Genomic DNA, 21,691 nt, shown 5'->3' on the forward strand with positions numbered 1-21,691 from the left:
CAAACTCTAAACCAGTGAGCCGGCATCCTACAGTGTTAATGTCCAATTTCAACCAATTGCGTGAACATCTTCCATTGTATTCGATGGGTAACGGCCTCATACCTGACACAGTTGAACCCCACTGGTCACAGCTTCTCACTAGGACTCCGGCAATTACCCCTTGAAGCTAGTCAATAGCAAACACATGTTAATTGTCAATATGGAGTTGTGTGGTTTGACACTAAGACGAAATGGCTGTCCAATGCTTCCAGGTTTTCAGTGGTGATCTAACTTAGATTTGTTCATGACTTAGATGAAATTCAACAATCTCCACAACCTTATACTAAACCTTATCATTATATTTAAAATTTTATTAGGATATAATCCGATAAATGTAACTTTAATGGTTAAAATAATTATTTACCAATTATATCTAGATAAGTGTATCTACTTACCAGGACCATAAGCTCGAACAAGGCCAGGATTTGATTTTGGTCTTAAAGGTGCACCATCTTTTAATTTAGCACTAGGAAATTGACTTAAATATGTCATCATAGCTTTTTCATCAACTCTAGGATTAGTCATCTCTTCTGGACGTATTAATTGTGGAACATCTAACCATTGTTCAGCAGCACCCATTGCTTCACGAGCATTACGTAGATTTTGTTTAGGTTCCCATTCTCTCCAATCAGGGCATAAACCTGGTGCACAAGCATCAACTAGTGCACCGATTGCAATACCATCATTCCAGTCTGTTGTGAAATTTTTAACTGGTCGATCAGCTAGTTTATTATTTAACCATGATAAGAGACGTTGTTTTGGTGTTGGACCTTGAGCCTACAAAATGGATGACAAATAAACAAATCAATTAATTAAGTGAAACTTATTAGAAATAAATATAATTCAATATTTTCACATTCCTAACCACCAAAGAAAATGACCAAAAATGACACAAAATATTGTTGAAATCATGAGTCAATTGAAGCTAGACCACCATGGAAAACCTGGAAGCACTGGACGGCCGTTTCGTCCTATTGTGGAACTTCTCAGCAGTGCGCATCCACGATCCCGCCCCCCACGATTGATAGGTTCTGGGTTCGAATCTCGCTGGGGTCAGGATCGTGGATGCGCAGTGCTGAGAAGTCCCACAATAGGACGAAACGGCAGTCCAGTGCTTCCAGGTTTTCCATGATGGTCTAGCTTCAATTGACTCATGATTTCAATTACTGAAACTACTAAAATCTCCACAAAACCCCTTATGACAAATTATTGTATCTCCAATAACAAAAAGAAATCAATCACACTTTACATTTGGTGCATCAAATAATGATTGAAAGCAAAAGAAATATTGTGTTTTTATATGGATATTTATGTGAGTATAAGCTAACCATAAAATTATCTTCTATGTAATTGTAAAATAACTTCGGTCCTAATGGTTGTACTGATGGATTCATAATTCGTTTATATCTGCATCTACAAAACCTCTGAAGGTAAACAAATCACATAATAAACATTTTTGAATTGACATTTATTTATTTCCATGACAAAATGGAGCTAATAATTTATCATGTTCTTTAGCTATTGTCAACTAGTGATTCATACCACGAAAATAAACAGAATATGAAAATGATATGTGGAATATTTTGTTAAAGTCATTTTTAATAAATGCTTGATACATACGTTTGGTTTATTAAGTGACAAATGGCATAAAATGGTGATTGAAGGTAGTCAACAGGAAACCCTGGATCCGGGTTTCGTGCTATTTGGTACTCGTCAGCAAGGTGTACCTGTAAATCTTGAGAGAACTGTTGCTCCGCATGTCACCCAGCTTGGTAGATAGCATTCGATCTATACTAAGAAGGACTTGACACATACGACATGGATCATCACCCAATAATCAATCAATTGTGAATACAATGCTATTCATATTTTCGAAAAAGTATTATTTAAGTACTAGTGAAAACCTATGATCAGTAGAGTACAACCATGTTCATTATCGTTTAGGCTTAGCCATTTATTTGATCAGTAGAACTCAGAGAGTAATATTGCTTTTACTTTGTATACAATTAAATAATTATCTAAACACTTAACATTTTTAAACTTGATTGGAAAAATTCAGACATTACTTAGGACTAACGATTCAATCTATTGTCTGCATGATTACCTAGATATGTCACAGTGGTAATATTCTTTAAAGATGTTTATCTGATTCCTTACAGATACACTGAAATTCTCGCTACCTCAAAATCCTTTTCTTTTAATGTGTTTTAGTAGGTCATTGATCTTTAGTTGACTACTTCTAATCGGTAATCAACTATGAACACTTTTGAGGAAAACGCTGACAAGACATATCATCATTCAACCCCTTTAACTCAGTTTACTGAATATGCTAATCTATAGATAGAATATCACTTGAAATCATTTCAATTAATAACAAATCATTGTCTCATACTGGTTAATAGCTATTGAATAATTATATAAAATTTCACTGGTTGAAATCATGAGTCAATTGAAGCTAGACTACCATGGAAAACCTGGAAGCACTGGACGGCCGATTCGTCCTATTGTGGGACTCCTAAGCAGTGAAAACATTCACGATCCCGCCTCCCGCGAGATTCGAACCCAGGACTTATCAGTCCCACACCAGGCGCTTAACCAACTAGACCACTGAGCTAATCGGCATCCAACGGTGTTAATGTCTAACTTCAACTAATCCACGAAGTTGCGCCACCGTATACCATTATCTTCAGTGAGTTCCTATCTCACAACAGACCTGGTTTTTATTATTTCCATTATAATTTTATTATTTTTATTCAATAAATCAATTTCTATTCGTAATAATACTTTATTTCAATTTAATATCATCAACCGGAAGGAAACGCCTGACTACGGTCATAATGATGAACTAACTATATTGAATAGTGAAGTGTTTTCCAGAGCAAAAAAAATCAATGAATTAACTTTCGTCTAGGATTATTAGAAATCAACTGCAAAACATTGATCAAACTGAACTAGTCCTGACAACAGGCCAACTTACACACACACATATATATATATATGTATATACGTATGTAAATACAGGCGTGAATATTTATGTGACACAAGCATCATAACTAGATATTGCCCCTACATTTAGCCAAGTACTTAATGATGTACAGTATATTTTTTCTTTAAAAAATTTATCAACTTAGTATATAGAATAAACAAATAAAGTGTAATAGAATGAATTTAATAGCAGTCATTTATTGGCATTTTGAATGGAAACCATAATATGCACACACATACACACACACACACATTACATTTTATTGTGTTGTGGGCGTAAACATGACAAACTATATTGTACCCATTCAAAGGAAATAAATCTCTGTTGATCGTCGATAATAATAAAAAAAGAAAGAACATTAAATCCATAAATCAACTTTAGTTCCATCTTTAGGAAAAGCAACTAACAGCAGAAAAAAAAATCAAAACTACAATGAGGAATTTATTGAAATTAGATTGATAGATTGATTAATTAATTAATGAATTAATTAATGGATTGAAGTACTTTTTTATATTTCTATAGTATTATTTAGTTACTATTTGTAATCTGGTAACGAAATTGAATGGAGGTGATAGTTATCTATTGAACTACAGTACTATATTTAATAAATTGACAGAAACTAAAATTGAAGGATGTAAAAACGTTTACATATCTGTGTAGAATCATTGATGAACATGGTGGATTTATTGCAAATGTGAAGGTGTGGATCGGTAAAGCAAGAGTAGCATATCTACAATTGAAGAACATCTAGAACTCAAAACAACAGATAATCAACACCAAGGTCAGGATATTTAATACAAATGTCAAAACAGTTCTACTGTATGAGGCGAAAACGTGGAGAATTACGAAAGCTATCATCCAGAAGATACAAGTACAGATAGGATACATGTTTAGGAAAACACCCAACTGCGTCACAGAGCAAGCCCTCACCTTAAATCCCGAAGGCGAAAGGAAAAGAGGAATACCAAATAATACGTTACGCCGAGAAATAGAGACAGACATGAGAAGAACGAACAACAATTGGATCGAACTAGAAAGGAAGGCCCAGGACAGAGTGAATTGTAGAATGATGATCGGTGGCCTATGTTCTTTCGAGAGTAACGGGTGTAAGTAAGTAGGTAAAATTGAAAAGTAATAGGTTACTATTTTGTGGTCTAATTGTACAATAAACATCGTGAGAAGTGAAGGAATTGAATTTTAATTTGTGTAACACTGTGTGTTTGATTTCTAGGCAAGTAACATATATTAGGAAGAATCTGTTTTAATGGTTTTCTCATCTTCTATAAATATTCAGCTAAATTTAACTTGTAACGAAAACTATGTTCAAATCTGTTTTATATTAAGAACTTTGTTAAGTTTCCTACTTTTCAATCTATCATTTATTATGAATGAACTGTTCAAACACGCATCAACAATATATGCATATGTATATATATCCCTTAAACCTGTCTTGCACCGTTGTGTCGTTATTACAAATGAAATTGATTTCTGTATAATGTACTTTTTACAATCAAAACGTCTCGTTTATGCATCAAATTTATTTCTCCTTGAAAACAATGACTACCATGGAAAACCTGGAAGTACCAGACAGCCGTTTCGTCCTGTTGTGGGACTCCTAAGCAGTGCACATTCACGATCCCGCCTCGCGAGATTCGTACCCAGGATCTATCAGTCTCGCGCGCAAACGCTTAACATTTAGACCATTGAGCTGGCTGGCATCCAACGGTGTTAATATCTAACGTCAACTAATCCACGAAATTGCGCCACCGTCCAGCAATGTCTTCAGTGAGTTACTATCTCACAACAGACCCGGTTGAACTCCACTGGTCACTGCTTCTCAATAGAACTTCCGGAAATAACTCTTGGAGATAGTCACTAGTGAGCATATGTTGATTAGTATCAGAAGGGGTTTTGGGGATATTATAGCAATTTCAATGGTTGAGATTATGAGTCAATTGAAGCTAGACCACCATGGTAAACCTGGAAGCACTGGACTGCCGTTTCGTCCTATTGTGGACCGATAGGCCATGGATTCGGATCTTGCGAGGTGGGATCGTGGATGCGCACTGCTGAGGAGTCCCACAATAGGACGAAACGGCTATCCGGTGCTTCCAGGCTTGAGAAAGGAATCATTCTATGTTTATCAGGAAATGAAGTCAATAAAATATCAGCTACCTTTAGTTATCAGATACCCATGGGTGTAATTTTGTCATTAATGTACTACAATTAACTTTTTTAAATGAATAGTATTCGATCATTCAGCTATTGTTGTAAGAGTGTGGTATAGAAACTTGTCTATATTGTTGATATTAATTCTTTGCTAGTGATCGAATTTCGTTAACCGAATTACAATACGCTCATCCGTCGAAAATTTGGTACACTTTGTATGACACTTATTGGTTAGGTGTAATCAGAGGTGAGATTTTGGATCTATATATACTATTAGTTGGCATTTATCAAAAAAGGAAAGGAGGTTCGTACGTTTTACATAATTTGGATCCATGAAACAAACCATCGTAGTCATACAGAATAGATGGGATAGAGTTAGCAATGGAATCCAGGACATAAGTTTTGTCATCTGAGTGTACTTCCATCCCCGAGTTGATGTCTACTCTGAGATTCAAACCCGACGTCATCAACCACAAACACCATCGTGTTATTCACTCAACTTCTGAGTTCAGATAGCTACTTACTTCTTGGTTTCGTTTATCCCGTTCAAGTTTCAGTCAAAAGTATTAACAATGGAATAAACCAAATCATTTCAAACTGAATTTTAGTAGATATTAATGTTATCAATATACCATTTGCATTGTACAATACTGAACAGCCTTCTCGTCTGATCTCTACCAGTTATGCTAACGCCATGATTTTGATGCATTGAAATACTTCACTCCGTCTGACAACTGTAGCAACTTTGAAGTCATGTTCCACTACACACAACTTACAAACAATCGTATGAATAACACCCATTACACTAATACTGAGCGACAAGAAAACATTTTAAAATTTATGATGATAAATTTCTAGTGATTTTTCAGCAGTGAATAGTTATTGACTTCATAGGAGTTGAAATTAAAAAGATGATGTTCATTGGAATGACTATTTTCATCATGACTATCAACAGAAAAATCAAGGAATAATACACTTTTTTTTCAACTCACTCCGAAATCAGGTTCACCTTCCCAAAGTGGGATTGTTATTGAATAATGCAAAATAAGAGTCCAAATTAAACCAAGTATAAGCTTACTACGACAGTCAACAATATCTGAACTATCTGTATAAAGAAAAGAATATGGAAGTGTTTAATAAATTTTAAATTAAATATGATAATCAAAGGCTTATGAAATTAGATAACTTATGATTTTTATAATGAAGGTTTTGTTGGGATCATAGAATTTGTATCATGGACTGAAATAAGTTAACAACCATTAAAAACCGGAAAGCACTGAACAGCTATTTCTTTATGGTATAAAACTCTTTAATATTGAGAACTCACAAACCTACTGGATACCGAACTCCTGACCTTCAGTCCTTTTAGTGAATACCTAATCTACGGCATAGAGCGGTGAATATGTACTAGTGAGGATTCTCATAAAAAAAACGAAACAGTTTTCCGGTGCTTTCTAGTTTTCAATGGCTATCTGACTTAGATCAGTCCTCTATATAAACTGTTGAATTAAATGTGCCATTTCGTAAGATAAGTGGTTTTGTTTATATTATTCAGGGTTTTAAGCATTTATTAACATAATGTAGATTTATTTTCAGAAGGGGTTTGTGGAGATTTTAGAAATTTCACAGATTGAAATCATGAGTCAATTGAAGCTAGACGTGGAGGCGCTGGACGGCCGTTTCGTCCTAGTATGGGACTCCTCAGCAGCGCGCATTCACGATCCCGCACCCTGCGAGATTCAAACCCAGGACCTATCAGTCTCGCGCCAAGCGCTTCACTAACTAGACCACTGAGCTAATCGGCATCCAACAGTGTTAATGTCTAACTTCAACCAATCCAATGTAGATTTATTTTCTTAGAAGTCTTCAAATAGAGGAAATACAATGAATTATATAACTGATTCTTTTCTAGAAATCAAATTGACACACTTCGGTTTTTGGATGAATAACCGCCGAACTATTGAGTAGGATAATGTTGAGCAATGTTCAACAACTTGGTAGGATCCAAAGATTTTACCAGCTTAAAATGTATTGCCCATAATAATGAAGTGTGTTTATATCATTTAATAAAAACATTGTTGGATAGAAATCACATGTAAGAGAAGCATATAATCGAGTGCAAAAAGCATAATGGGGAAATGGCAAATGTAAGATATGACCATATTCCTCATTCCTACTTGATTCGTGAATGATAACATAATAAATATTAAAAAAGTACACCACTTACTAATTCGAATCGATCGTATCCAATTAACACTAAACAACTAGACATTGACAGTGTAAATATCTCAGCTATACAAGCTATGAACTTCATCTTGAATAGTCTAATAGTAAAATCCTAAACTGTGACACCAAGTAAAGCGCATCTCGACCCAATCACTCCCAACCCTCTAATATTCTCTAATTCATACAAAAATTCTTGGAATTTCATCAAAAACTAGAATATTTCAAGTTCAGATTTTATCTGAACCTGATGTTAAATCAATGTACAAATTGTTAAAAAGTAATAACCTGTAAACTTTCCCTTCAAACAAAGCCGATAATAGAGATGAAGGAGAAGGTTTGTTGCTTAGGTGGATGATTTTGTCCTCTGAGTTGGATGGTTTGGTCGTGGAGCTTTCATCATTCTTCTGAACGACATCACCAGCACAAACGTCGTTCAGAAAAATGATGAAAGCTCCACGACCAAACCATCCATCTCACAGAACAAAATTCCGTCAAAATCATCAACTTGAGCTAAAAATCTTCTCCACCATCTCATAAATTAGAAAACAAATAGCTACGATATTTTGAGTGGTAAACATATTTATTTATCTCAGAGTTTTAGACACACATAATCCACAAGCTAGACTTAGATCTAATTTCAGGTATTCATGATTTAAGTGAAACTATATTATTAATAAGTACCAGTCAGTATTAGTATCACTAACAAAAAAATATGGCAAGTAAATTACCTATGTTCACTAGACGAAGACCTTCATTCTCTTCAAGAAATCTTAAAACCATTGTAACATTTTCTAATTTCTGGGTACGAAAACTTGGTTTTCTATTAACATGTTTAAATTGTTGCCCAGATAATGACTCAACCAATGCAATCAAACGAAGACCATCAGCTAAGTCAAATTGTAAATCATCTACAGTAACATTTTTAGGTTTAAGATGTTCATTTGCCCATCTAGTGAAAGTGTTTTTTTGAATAAGCTTCCATTCAGCATCTTCAGCCAATTCCCTCTCAGCCATTGGTATCTCTTCTTCATCTTCATCCACATAACCGGCATCTGGATCTGGATAGTCCATTTTGTTAGGTAACTATTCTAAAAAAATATGGCAGCAAACAGTTTGTTAAAAAATTATAAATTCAAATAATAGTGTACGTTTCATTACATTCATGTATTCTGCTTTTAGTCACAGTTCAAATTAACTGAAGCCATTAGTAAAATGTCACTAACGAGACATTTGTTCTGGACGTCAACAAAGATCAATAAAAACTCAGTCCTGAATATCAATGGCACAATAATATAAACATTTGCAGTAAGAGGTTCTGGAGATTTTTGAATTTCATCAAAATTATGAACCGATCAATGTTAGACCACCACTGAAAACCTAGAAGTACAAGATGACCGTTTCGTCCAAGTATATATAAACAATTTCGAATAGTAAATGACATTAAATGGTAAAACTTAGGCTCTTTAAATGTTAACCGAACTATCTATTTTTTATTGAGGGTAACCCTATTCAGTCGGATTGATTGAATATAAAACATTGTATATCATTCAAAAAGCACAAGTATTGTCTGTTATATAAACATAGCTCAGTGATCTGCAAGATACATATTTTAACTTACTTACTTACACCTGTTACTCCTCGTGAAGGAGCATAGGTCGCTCACCGGCATTCTCCATCCAACCCTATCCTGGGCAATCCTTTCCAGCTTACAATTTAGTAAAAGTATGAGTTGAATGAGATTAGAGCCTAAAATCTGATGGATATCTAGTTTTTCCATTCAATCTGAAATTAGATAGCTGATCAACAAATGTTTCCCCTTCAATGGATATGGCTTCAACTCAACACAGAATATATTAAGTATCAGACGTTTATAAGTGTAGAAGACTTAGTACATAATCAAAACTTCAAGTTATTGATTTCAAATACATGTTATCAATAGAGAGTTCACCATGATGGTTTATTTCTTAATAAAGAAGGCACATTGATTTTCAATTAGAACAACGTATATATAAGTGAATTATATTGTTTTCAATTAGATCCTTATTAGGCTTTACTCAAATATACTGAAGTATCTATATGCATATACGAAATTATTGAACCGATGCAGTTTATCAATGATAACAGTGGAATAGATTACATAAATAAACATAATAAATAAAGAGTACAAATTGATAGTATGATGACAGGTGTACTAGTTGTGATAAGAAAACAAGGCCTTGAATCTATGTTTGTAATGGGAAACAGGGCAATGATTTGGGAAATATAGATGCTGAAACAAACCATAAGATTACGTAATAAGAATTGTTCAAATAATTGAACAATAAGGCAACTTCGTGGATTGGTTGAAGTTAGACATTAACACCGTTGGATGCCGATTAGCTCAGTGGTCTAGTTGGTTAAGCGTCTGGCGCGAGACTGATAGGTCCTGAGTTCGAATCCCGCAGGGTGCGGGATCGTGGATGCGCACTGCTGAGGAGTCCCATACTAGGACGAAACGGCCGTCCAGTGCTTCCAGGTTTTCCATGGTGGTTTAGCTTCAGTTGACTCATGAGTTCAACCAGTGAAATAAAGCATATATTTAAAACAAGGAAAACGGGGAGGCGAAGAAAGATAAACGAACAAAGAGTATGGAAAATAATAATAAACAAAATCTTTTATTAAGGAAGAGATAACGGTGCTACAAATTTCTTATGAATACAAATACTTGGATTGATAGCTCGAATCCCAATAACTTCTACTATGCGTAAGAGACGATATCGTACCCCATAAATAAAGCTAGTAGGAATACGATAATCCGCTTCAAATGACCTATTTCTGTACACTACACGAATGCTATTGATCAAGTTGATAGAACAAAGCTTCGTATTGTTTTGAGGATACCCTTTCCTAACAATGATGGAAGGTGTTCGCTAACTCATTAGTTCACTTGTCTGGTTATGCGCCCAATATAGTTTTGTTCACAGAAGCAGCTGAATTTGTAAATACACATAGATGTGACAGGTAAGTTTTCTTTTAGTTAAGGAATCCTCATAAGTCGGCTCAAGAACGATAGACAGAGGTTGGCTTGCACTAAACGTTCTCTTCATTAGTGACAATTTCATTGTAAACAATATTGTTCACTTAGATATATTGTTCTAATTCACAATATGGTAATTTTTAACATTAGCTTTGGTTGAATATCAAACATGACCTAAAAAGATTATTATTACTCATTTGTTAACAAATTGATTTTCTTATCTAACATTGTTTAAATTCACTTGGTGTTTTTTTACTTGAATCTTTCCATTGTTATTTAGGATTGCAATTGATCAGTCTCTTGTTGGCATATGTGCATCCTGTGAAGATTGCCTCGATATAGACTTAAGTCACAAGCGTTTTGAGCAAAGATGAATAGTGGCTAGCAGGTACATTCAGCTGACGAGCCACAAATAGGATGAAACGCGCATCGTAGTTTCTACTGCTAGTCACTATTCATCTTTGCTTAACATTGTTTGGTTGTAAGTCCTTACACTGTAATGTTAGTTATATAAAATACTCAACTTTTCAAGAGACTCTTCAAGAAAGATTTTTAGAACTAATAGTTTTGAAAATAAATCATTGTCTATAAACGGACTTTTTATACAGTATGCTTAGTAAAATTCACATGGTTGGTCATTATTGACTTCAGTTTACTATCACAGAAGTGTAATGGCATAACAGTGAATCGAAGTCATATTGTTACGTACAAGGAGTTAGTTGTTGTATATTGTAAAGAGGACACAAATCATGAGAAAAAAAGCTGAATAACAAATGAAAGCTCACGATAAATGATTATCACTTAACATAGTAATTTGCTGACAAATTCAAGAAAACAAGTACAAAGTAATATATTATATAGAACGAAGCAAAAATTACAGCACACTATTTAGTTTCCCTGTAGGGTTTTTATTCCATATTAGTTTTAAATAAATAACTTCATGAAAAGTTATACTTAGTGTTTGGTAGACACTGAATATCATAACAGGATAATCGGAGTGAGGATTTGTGGAGACTGTAGTAATTTTAATAGTTGAATTCATGAATCGATTTAAGCTAGACCACTATTGAAAACCTGATAGTACTGAATGGACGTTTCGTCCTAGTATGTGACTGCTAAACAGAACGTATCCACGATCCCGAACGTGGGACTCGAACCCAAAATCTTCGGTCACGCTTGAGAATGTTTAATCTTTAAACCACTGAGCTGGCTGGCTTCCAATGGTGTTAATGTTTAACTTTAATCAATCCATGATTTTGCACAACCTTTCATCCATTATCTGAGGTGAATAATTGTCTCATACCCAACACAGATTGGACTTCACTGTTCATGGATTCTTAGTAGAACTCCAGGAGTCCCATACTAGAACAAAACGACCGTTCAGTGTTTTTAGGTTTTCAACAATGGTCTAGCTTAGATCGACACATGAATTCAACTATTAATAAAGGATAAGACAGAAGATTCTGGATTATCATAAAAGTGATTAAAATAATAGTGTAATAATATTCTTTGATTACATAATTCCTATCTGAAAACATCGTTTTTTACTATTATAAAACCGGAAACATTGTGTCTTAAATTTAAAAAATTTTTCTATTGAAAATTCCGGTTGATATATTTGATAATCTAACTTACTTTGAAGTATATGATTGACTGTTAAGCTTACAAAAATAGTCTTAGACATCATCAATGTCTATTTCTGAATGGAATTTGAAGTGGACACTAAACGGTACTAAATATATTTCTCTGAAGTTTAAAATTTTCTTTATCATTTAAGAAAAAAACAATAATGCTAGAACACTCCAAATCACAAATGAGAAGATAGGTGATAAGTGAACGGAATGTTATTCAAAAAACAGTGTCAATAATGGTATAAAACTGTTAGGTAATCATAGGTTTTAGTAAAAACGAAATTATCACTATAGTCCTCCAATTCGCATACAGAGGGTTATTAGTATTTGTCTAATAAGGAACCTACATTTAGGGGTTCTGGAATATTACAACTGATTGATCACTGGGTGTCGATCAATGTCATGAGTGTCTAGTCCTTGTTAGCGCAGATCGAATGCTATCGACCATGTTGCAATGTGGCCACCAGTCTAGGTGACTCGACATTGCGGGCGCTATATATTGAGGTTAAATGGTGGTTGGAGGTAGTCGACAGGAAACCCTGGACACGGGTTTCGTGCTACTTGGCACTCACCAGCAAGGTGTGCCTGTAATCTTAAGGGAACTGATGCTCCCTGGCGGATTCGATCTCGTGTCACCCAGCTTCACAGTCAGAGACGTTACCACTGAGCTATCCGAGCCGTGACTAACCTCCTGTAGCACTGAGATGTAATCACAATTGATTGATCACTGGGTGGCGATCAATGTCATACGTGTCTAGTCCTTATTCTTCCAAAAGACGATTGGATGTAATATCTTCGTCCCTTTTTGAACTTCTTAGATCTTCCACGAGTTCACCCGTGGGCCGACCTCACACAGTTAATAAATAATTAAAAGTATAAAAGCAATTTCTTAAGTAAAAATCTTAAATTTTCAATGGTATATAGGGGTATTTTTGAATATTGAATGTTTTTTTTAACAAATGTTTTCCCAGTGGTTTTTATATTGTGATAATTCACAACTGCCCATAATGAGGCTGATTGAAAAAAGCAGAGAATTGACCAGTTAATGATATACCATTGATGTATGAAAGTCTTTTTTAAATCGGACATCTGTCAGTCCATCACAACCCATGGTTACGATCTTAGAGATATTGCATCACGGTGACTTGGAATGTTATCAGACATGAACCAAAGCAGACGTAATTTTCTAACACATTATTTACCAACTTGAGAAAAAATCCTTTAAGTGAAAGTAGTTTTTTCTTGTTTATGTTTCTAAATGAACTGTATCTCCTATTGTATACCGTTCTTGTTACCTTATTCTTTATTTCAATACTGTTCTTTTTTCTTCTACATTATGTTGACCGTTTTATCTCATTACTTGTGCAACATTTCCTTTCTTTAGTTGCCGTTTAACCAGGCGTTATGTGTACTAAATGAAGAAAAAAATATATGTGTGATTTTTTAACATATCACCATCAGCTTCAATGCCTGTCGGGTGGAGACAGATATCTACCTTAGACAACGGAAGATGGTCGCGCAAGTTTGTGGATTGGTTGAAGTTAGATATTAGTACCGTTGGATCCTGGCTCAGTGGTCTAGAGGTTAAGTGTTTGCATGAGAGACCAAAATTCTTAGGTTAAAATCTCGCACGCGTGGTCGTCAATGATGCACTACTGAGGAGTCCTATACTAGAACGAAATCGCCGTCCAGTGTTTCCAGGTATTCAGTGGTAGTCTAACATCCATCGACACACAATCTCGATCAAAAATTCAGTGCCTATCTTGACACATTTTCAGTAGGTCAAAACAAGATATAGTATATCAAATTGAATTCATACAGTACAATTATATCAATATATTTTAGACATGTTTTAAATTGCACGTCATAAAATAGTCGAGAAGGCCAGCAAACCAAAACTTTGTACTAATTTAGTGTCTGGCTATATGAATATTGATTATTGGTTGGTACTAACAAGTTGTAATTTTGTTGATAATGTGTAGTACGTTATTCAACTAAGCAATTAAAAGTATGTGTTATAAGTATCTTCTGGTTGTAGTAGTAGTACAATTCATATACAATTTAATGCACTTAGTTGTAAGTCACCCTACTTAATTTGGAGATTAGTAATGTAACCCGAGTGCTGCAAATGAATCAGGGTTCAAACCTATCATTTGATGGTTAAACTTCTACTTATTTAGCTAACAAGTGAATTCCATCTTTAAAGAAATCAGTTACATTTAATAATTAAGTTTAATTCTTACCTAAAATGAAGCGGTGAGACTATAATTTATGGACGAACTAATCAGATTGAAGCTAACAGGTCTTGAATTTTGGCTCGAAGTTAATTCATTCATGTAGCTAAATAACGCTTTGGCATTATAGTTGATGTCAATTCGTGATGAAAATACTAAATCGTATTCCTAACGGTAACCATCAACTGTAAATCATAAGCTTAATTTCTTACACTGGTTTATAACCATCATTTAGCTGTAGTATGTGGTTGGATATTCTCAAGGTTTTTTTAACGTCAGTCAAAGATCGTCCATAAATTATAGTTTCATTAAATGAAGCTTTATAGATTCCTATCATATTACTCTATTTTAATATACATAATGAAAAGTGTTATAGGGATGCTAGAATATAAGTTCATTTTCACGTTTAAGATCCTTTTTAGAACATATAACAAACTCATTAAGACTAATAGAATAATCTTTTCACTGTAAATAGTATTGTCTCATCAAATTGAAAGTGTTATAACTTGTGACCGCCGATTAGAAAGCAGTGACTTATTTATCGGAACAATGACGCGTAAAACACGTGCGAGCAGCCTAGAGTCCTGATTGGCACTGATTCCTGCCTAGCCCAGCCAGTTAAGTCCAGAACACCAATCTCAGCCTCTGCGATATGAATCATTATATTTCAAACATACTCTCTTTATATACTAATCAAGCAGACCACAACGTACCAATAAAATAGGAAACAACATTTGTACAAGAATTAGCCAGCTGTGGCTGTGAATGAGGGAGGTAGTAATTAATATACTGGTCATAACTCAAGAATGGTAAAACGTATAATAATACTTTATGGGTCAAAATAAAGCTTATAATAAGAGGAACATGAATATAAATAGTTTAGTTATTTAACAATTATACGATCAAAATATACGTTTAGTATTAGTCCATAAAAGGATCCCAAAGTTACCATTCATTAAGTTTCTCGGGTCCTAACAGAAAATAATCCCACTATCAGCTGGTTAAATGAGGTAAACGTCAAAATCATCAAGCAATATATGTAACTAAACCCCTAAGTTCATGTCATTCCTTCTATAGAGATGCATTTCTTTTCTTAAAGTTAATTTTCAAAATGACAGAATAAATGTAAACTTAAATAGAACAATTATAGTTTACATATTGTTGTTGTAGTTAAATCATTCTTACTCAAGAATAACTTAAGTATGTTTACCTTCAACAATTCTGCATCAATAATCAAGATATGGTGTGTACTACCTATGTCGACAGATATGAGTAGTATGTATCACCAATCGAAAGTGAAATGCGTGGTGACAGAAGGTTGAAAAAACCGAAGAGAAGAGAATGAGTACAGAGAGTGATTGGTATGGAAATGAAGGAACAACAAAGTCTGAAACAATTGATGGATATTTTGCAAATGAAGTATTTACTGTATAGTTCTCAGATTTTACCAAGATATTCTGCAATATGCTGAAACACATTTGGTTGTCCCAGCCAGTGTTCTCATTAACTACAAAGGAACTCACTATTTCTACTAAATAAAACATTAGTTCGGTTTTCAGGAGAAACATATCTTGTTTAGTACATCATATTAAATTCAAACTCTCACCAAACATTCGTATATTTCTATCAGTAACTCAATGAGATGTTAATAGTTCGTTATATAATGTAAATACTTTCATATACTTATTCGCAGCACATACTTACTTACTTACGCCTGTTACCCCTCGTCGAAGAGTATAAGCCGAACACCAGCACTCTCCATTCAGCCCTGTACTGGGCAATCGTTTCCAGTTCTTTTCAGTTGCTATTTATCCTTTTCATATCTGCTTCCAGTTCCCGACGTAGTATGCTCTTCGGCCTTCCTCTTTTCCGTTTCCCTTCAGGATTCCGAGTTGACGCTCGCTTCGTGATCCTGTTTGATAGTTTCCTCAATGTGTATCCTATCCACTTCCAACGTCTGTTCATAATTGCCTCTTCAGCTGGAACCTGGTTTTCCCTCTCCCACAGTAGGCTGTTGCTGATGGTATCCGACCAACGGATATTGAATATCTCACGTAAATATTTATAAATACTTGTACATTTTTGATGATGGTTGTGGTAATTGTGAAAGTTTCAGTTGTTTTGAGTTTCATATGTTCTTCAATTGTAGGAATGCGGTTTTCGCTTTGCTAATCCCCTCTTTTACGTCTGCAACCGATTCTCCATGTTCATCAATGATGCTTCCCAGGTAAGTGAAAGATTCCACATCTTCCAGAGCTTCTTCATAAAGTGTGATTGGGTTGTTGTTCTCTGTGTTGTATTTGAGGATCTTGCTTTTTCCTTTGTGTATTTTGAGGCCCACAGATTCAGAGGCTGCTGCTACACTACTTGTCTCTCAACACATACTAGTAAGTATAAAATAACAATATACGCGTTTGGTATATTTAATTTCTGCTCTAGAAATAGTTCTTTGGTTTCGTATAATAAATACGCTCTTAAAATGGATAATCTGATTTTTCGTATCTTCATAAACCTTAATCAATTTTGAATTGAAATATATTTGATTGTTTACTTTGAACATTGAATGTAAGTTTCTGTTTTCATAAGGGTTAACCAGTAATATAGAAAGTCTAACAAACATTTGGTTTTAGTGGTTTGATATAACATATCTTTTCAAGTGATTTCCAAACAAGATTTAATTTCAGTAGGAATGTAGTGAAACAAGAACAAAACCGGGAACAAACAAATGTACTTGAATACAAAATTACATAATATGATAGTAAAATAATGAGAACCATACAATAAATATTTCATTTGCAAAATGTCAGTCAATCGTCTCAGACTTGATTGTTCCTTCGCTTCCACACCAATCATTCTCTGTTCTCGTTCTCTTCTCTTTAATCTTCCTAACCTTCTACCGTCATTTATTTCACTTTCGATTGATGATACATACGATATATGTGTTCCACCAACATATTACTTATATTTGTCAACATTAGTAGTACACATCACATGGATATCATAAAAAATATTACCTACACATTTAAATTTCATTTATTTGTATAAACTTCTCTTATTTATTGAGTGATCGATACAATTTAATAAACTGAACCAAAATAATAAACTATTACTACTGCTACTACTACTACTACTACTACTACTACTACTACTACTAATAATAATAATAATAATAATAATAATAATAATAATAATAATAATAAGTAAGCCCCCAAATGCCCTGGTATGGCCGAGAGTGGGGAGAGTCCGCTCTCCCTCTACAAATGCTCTCACATGGCCACGCGTATATAGCCTCTGCCAGGGAAGTCCTACTCATTGCCTTCTCGTGGCATTACTATTGTTTACGAAAATGAGGGGATGAAAAGCGAATGTCCGGCGCTTTAACCAGATTCCAAACCAATGGTGTGCATAGGCTCCAGTATCCTGAGGGAAAAAATGGCGTATGAACCAATTGTTGGTCACCGGCTACCATGGGACTGCATCTCCTCACGATGCTCCACTGCCTTGTGGGTTAGACCTTCAGGTCGAAGGCTCGGGGAGTGGCCCCCTGAGATAACCACCTGCTTCGGTCTGGGCACCCGGGTAGTAATACAGCCCTCACACATATCGAATGATATTTGTGTGGCGCATATGTATTTGGTGTCTTCTTGTACCAATATCTATGTGTTAAAATAATAATAATAATTCCGAAAACTGTGTGAAATATTATGGAATGATATTGTCTCAATCCTTATTTTCACGAGTTCAGTAGTCACAATTAAAATTTAGACCATCTGAGTGAAGCACTGATAATCGGTTCGAAACCGCTAAGTGATATATAATGTTTACATAAATATGTAGTGAACCGAAACTCAGGTGCTGAAAATATGAAAACTATACTTTAAATACATCATTTGCACAGCTTCTTTGCATTGTCCTTTATTTACTCCATTATTCTTCTAATTCTATTGTTATTTCGACTGCTCACCGATTTCCTACCTGTTCTCTTCATTTCAACCATCTGCTGACAGGCGATCCACTTTCGATTCATGCTACATACTACTTATATCTGTCAGCATAAGTAGCATACACCATATAGACACATTACTTTCCTTGATGTAATTATTACAAATAATACTTTCCAATTAGTATTTACGTAAGTGTGTGTTTGCTTTATTTGGCAAAATACAAGATGTACATTTCTACTAGATACATATTTGTAATCTTATATAGATGCTTTTTTATGGTGATACGTTCGATTTCAACATTTACTTAAAGCAAAAGTGAAATAGCACATGGTATTATCGTCTAAGAGGATATTAAAAACTTTTGAATCAAATGAACCCGTCCGCTAAATTAAGAATTAATGTTAAAGTTATAACAAAATTCCTTACTTATAGTATAGTTTCACATTACTATTCACATCAATTTACCAAAGAACACATTACGCTGACAAATGGAGATATATATGAGCAAAATGAACAAGAATTGGATGGAACTAGAAAAGAAGGCTTAGGAGAGAGTGGGTTGGAGAATGTTGGTTGGCCGCCTATGCTCCATTGGGAGTAACAGGCCTAAGTAAGTAAAGTAAGTAACCAACTACAAATAGTCCTATTCAAGCTTAGTTTATCAGATCAGATCAGAATAAGAAATTGTATTTAAACTCAGAACATCAAAACCTAATAGAAGCTTCATATATATATTACCATAATTTCCTAGAAAAAAATATGTATATTCAGGAAATATAATAATTTTAATAAATTCCTTTTATGACCTATAATACTACTAACTATTAAAATGGAATCAATCATAATGATCTTAACCATTGAAATTACTATATTATCCACAAAACCCATCTGATATCAATCATATTGCTGTAGTATATTTAACTTAATAAACATTAAATTCACTTGGTATTGTTTATTTGAATCTTCCCATTGTAGTTTAGAACTGCAATTGATCAATCTTTTATTGGTATATGTGCGTACTGTATGTATTGCCTCGATATCGCCTTAATTCAATGAGAAGATTCAAGTAAACAACACCAAGTGAATTTAAACTTTGCCCGATTGCACAAGAAAGTGGCTTTCAGGACTCAGTAGCTAAGTGGATAATGAGATGGCGTTTGAAGTGAACAGTACTGCGTTCGAATCCCAGAGTGAACATCAACTCTGAGATACAGGTACATTCAGCTGACTGGTCCCAAATAGGACGAAATGCGTGTTCTGGATACTACTGCTAGCTACTATCCATCTTTGCTTATAAATAAACACTGCTTAGAGAAACATTGAAGAAATTAATTACCTTTTCAACATTATTTCAGTATTCAATTAAATAAAATAATTTATAATATTTTAAAACCATACAAAGCATTATTAGGCACATAATGGTTCCGATAATGTAATAGGAAGACAAAGATTATCAGTACTATGCGATATATTAGTGCAATACATTTCGAACAATCTGATCACACATATACTTGTTAAGAACGTTTATACGTGAAAATAAAAGGTCAACTAGACTGGAAATGGGGGCAAGATGAGACAAGGGTAATAATAAGAGTAATAATAGTAATGTGAACACAATTTGAAACCTCATCACTCTGGATAATAAACCAATATTACCAGGGTAGGCTTAAGGTGAGAACGAACTGTTTTTGAATACACAAAGGGGGTGTGAATTTTCGTATGGCTGAGGCTTCAATAAACCTTAGTATACACCACAAAAGCCGAGTTAAGATCAATCTTATGACCTGTTTCAATTATGTGTTTGGCAATAGAAGATGATGGATGTTTATCCTCTACTCTTATTGAGTCACTTGTTTCTATTTGTTTCTTCAACCATTTAAGTACATGTTCACACACCCTAATTTTGAGATCACGATTGCTCTTCCCTATGTATGTATGTATGACGACATACACATGGTTCAACGATAACAACTCGAACTCTAATATTGAGTATAGCGGATTCAAATCACTCTTAAAGGGAAATTGTGAATATTCTTTATTAGTGTTAAGTGCCAGTTAACATAAATTCAGATTTAATGAGTCTAGACGATTATATAATCAGCTGCTTAACATTAATTCACTTAAATATGTAGTTTAATATTTTGAAATGGTTTCAAAATGATCACAATTTCTTGGCAGGGCAATGACAAATGTATTAAACAATTTTGATAGTCCATTAAACTCATCATCTTATGAATATTGAAGTTATACATTGTAAACCATATAAGAGATAAACCGAATGACGACTTACAGAAGCCAGGTAATTATAATAATAAGAACGGTCATAATGATTTTATGATTATAGAATATTGTATTCATTAAACATTCTACTAGTCGCTGGAAGGAAGACTATTTATCACAATTGATTGATCACTGGGTGGTGATCAATGTGATGTGTGTCAAGTCCTTATTTAGTGCAGATCGAATGCTATCGACCATGTTGCAATGTGGTCACCAGTCTAGGTAACTCAACACTGCGTGCACTATATATTGAGATTAGATTACAGGTACACCTTGCTGATGAGTGCCAAGTAGCACGAAACCCGGATCCAGGGTTTCCTGTCAACTAACTCCAACCACCATCTGAAGACTATTTATCAACTGTTTGGTTCTTGCATCTTTACATTTCAATGATGATCAACGATGGTCTCCTACAGGATTAAACTGAAATTCTATGGTTTATGTTATACAATATTAATGAATTTGTAATGCATTATTTTAACGATTATATTAAATTAAAACTAAATAAATATTACACTCACCTTTTCAATTCAAGAAATATTACTAATCAATTTAATAACTTTCCAAATTGGTTATTATGTCACAAATGCTGCACAATATTACACAGTAAACGAATAGCTTATTTTACTTGTGTTAAATAGTAGAAAGATATTCACTTTTGATGTTAGCAAAAGCGCAAATGTTTTGACTTTCACAGATTTAAAAAAACAAATCCCTGAATAAAATATTTTGCGCGAGATCGAAACTTTGAAAAAATTGACTATGCTTGTGTGACTAGGTTGAATGTCGTCTTCCCTTACTTTTTAAACCGGAATGGGTTAGAGAGAGAGAGAGAGAGAGAGAGAGAGAGAAAAGAAAACTTATTGATTACAGAGGAAGAATACACGTGAACAGTCAAATAGGATTTTGTTGCCTCTGTTACACATAATAAAACTTAACCAATCTTATCATTGCATAGCCTGACCTCTTTTGTCTGTGGACAAATCTACAATGTTCATATCAATTTTGTGAATACCATTGTGTCTGTGCGCGTGTACAAGTATATATATTTAATGTGCACACCGATAACATGATTGGTTGGAAGTAAAATAGCCTATATTGATTTAGTAAATCGTTATTTCTTGGTAAATCTGAGGTAAAGTAACAACTGTCTTTTTTTTCTTAGA

General features: G+C 34.2%; 1 protein-coding gene across 2 annotated transcripts in view; it reads right to left on the minus strand.

Annotated features, from left to right (window-relative positions):
* Window positions 1-21,447, minus strand: part of MS3_00005799 (uncharacterized protein) — a 128,844-nt gene extending 107,397 nt beyond the window's left edge. For both annotated transcript variants that reach the window (XM_051213882.1, XM_051213883.1), the window contains exons 1-4: window positions 21,047-21,447; window positions 8,149-8,508; window positions 6,187-6,299; window positions 435-816 (exon numbers count right to left, since the gene is read on the minus strand). In XM_051213882.1, coding sequence (XP_051069897.1) covers window positions 435-816; window positions 6,187-6,299; window positions 8,149-8,491 — 838 coding nt within the window. In that variant the 5' untranslated portion in view covers window positions 8,492-8,508; window positions 21,047-21,447. The remainder of the gene's footprint in view (window positions 1-434; window positions 817-6,186; window positions 6,300-8,148; window positions 8,509-21,046) is intronic.
* Between the last annotated feature and the right edge of the window lie 244 nt (window positions 21,448-21,691).

The sequence above is a fragment of the Schistosoma haematobium genome, chromosome 3, assembly GCF_000699445.3.
Source record: "Schistosoma haematobium chromosome 3, whole genome shotgun sequence".
NCBI lineage: Eukaryota > Metazoa > Platyhelminthes > Trematoda > Strigeidida > Schistosomatidae > Schistosoma > Schistosoma haematobium.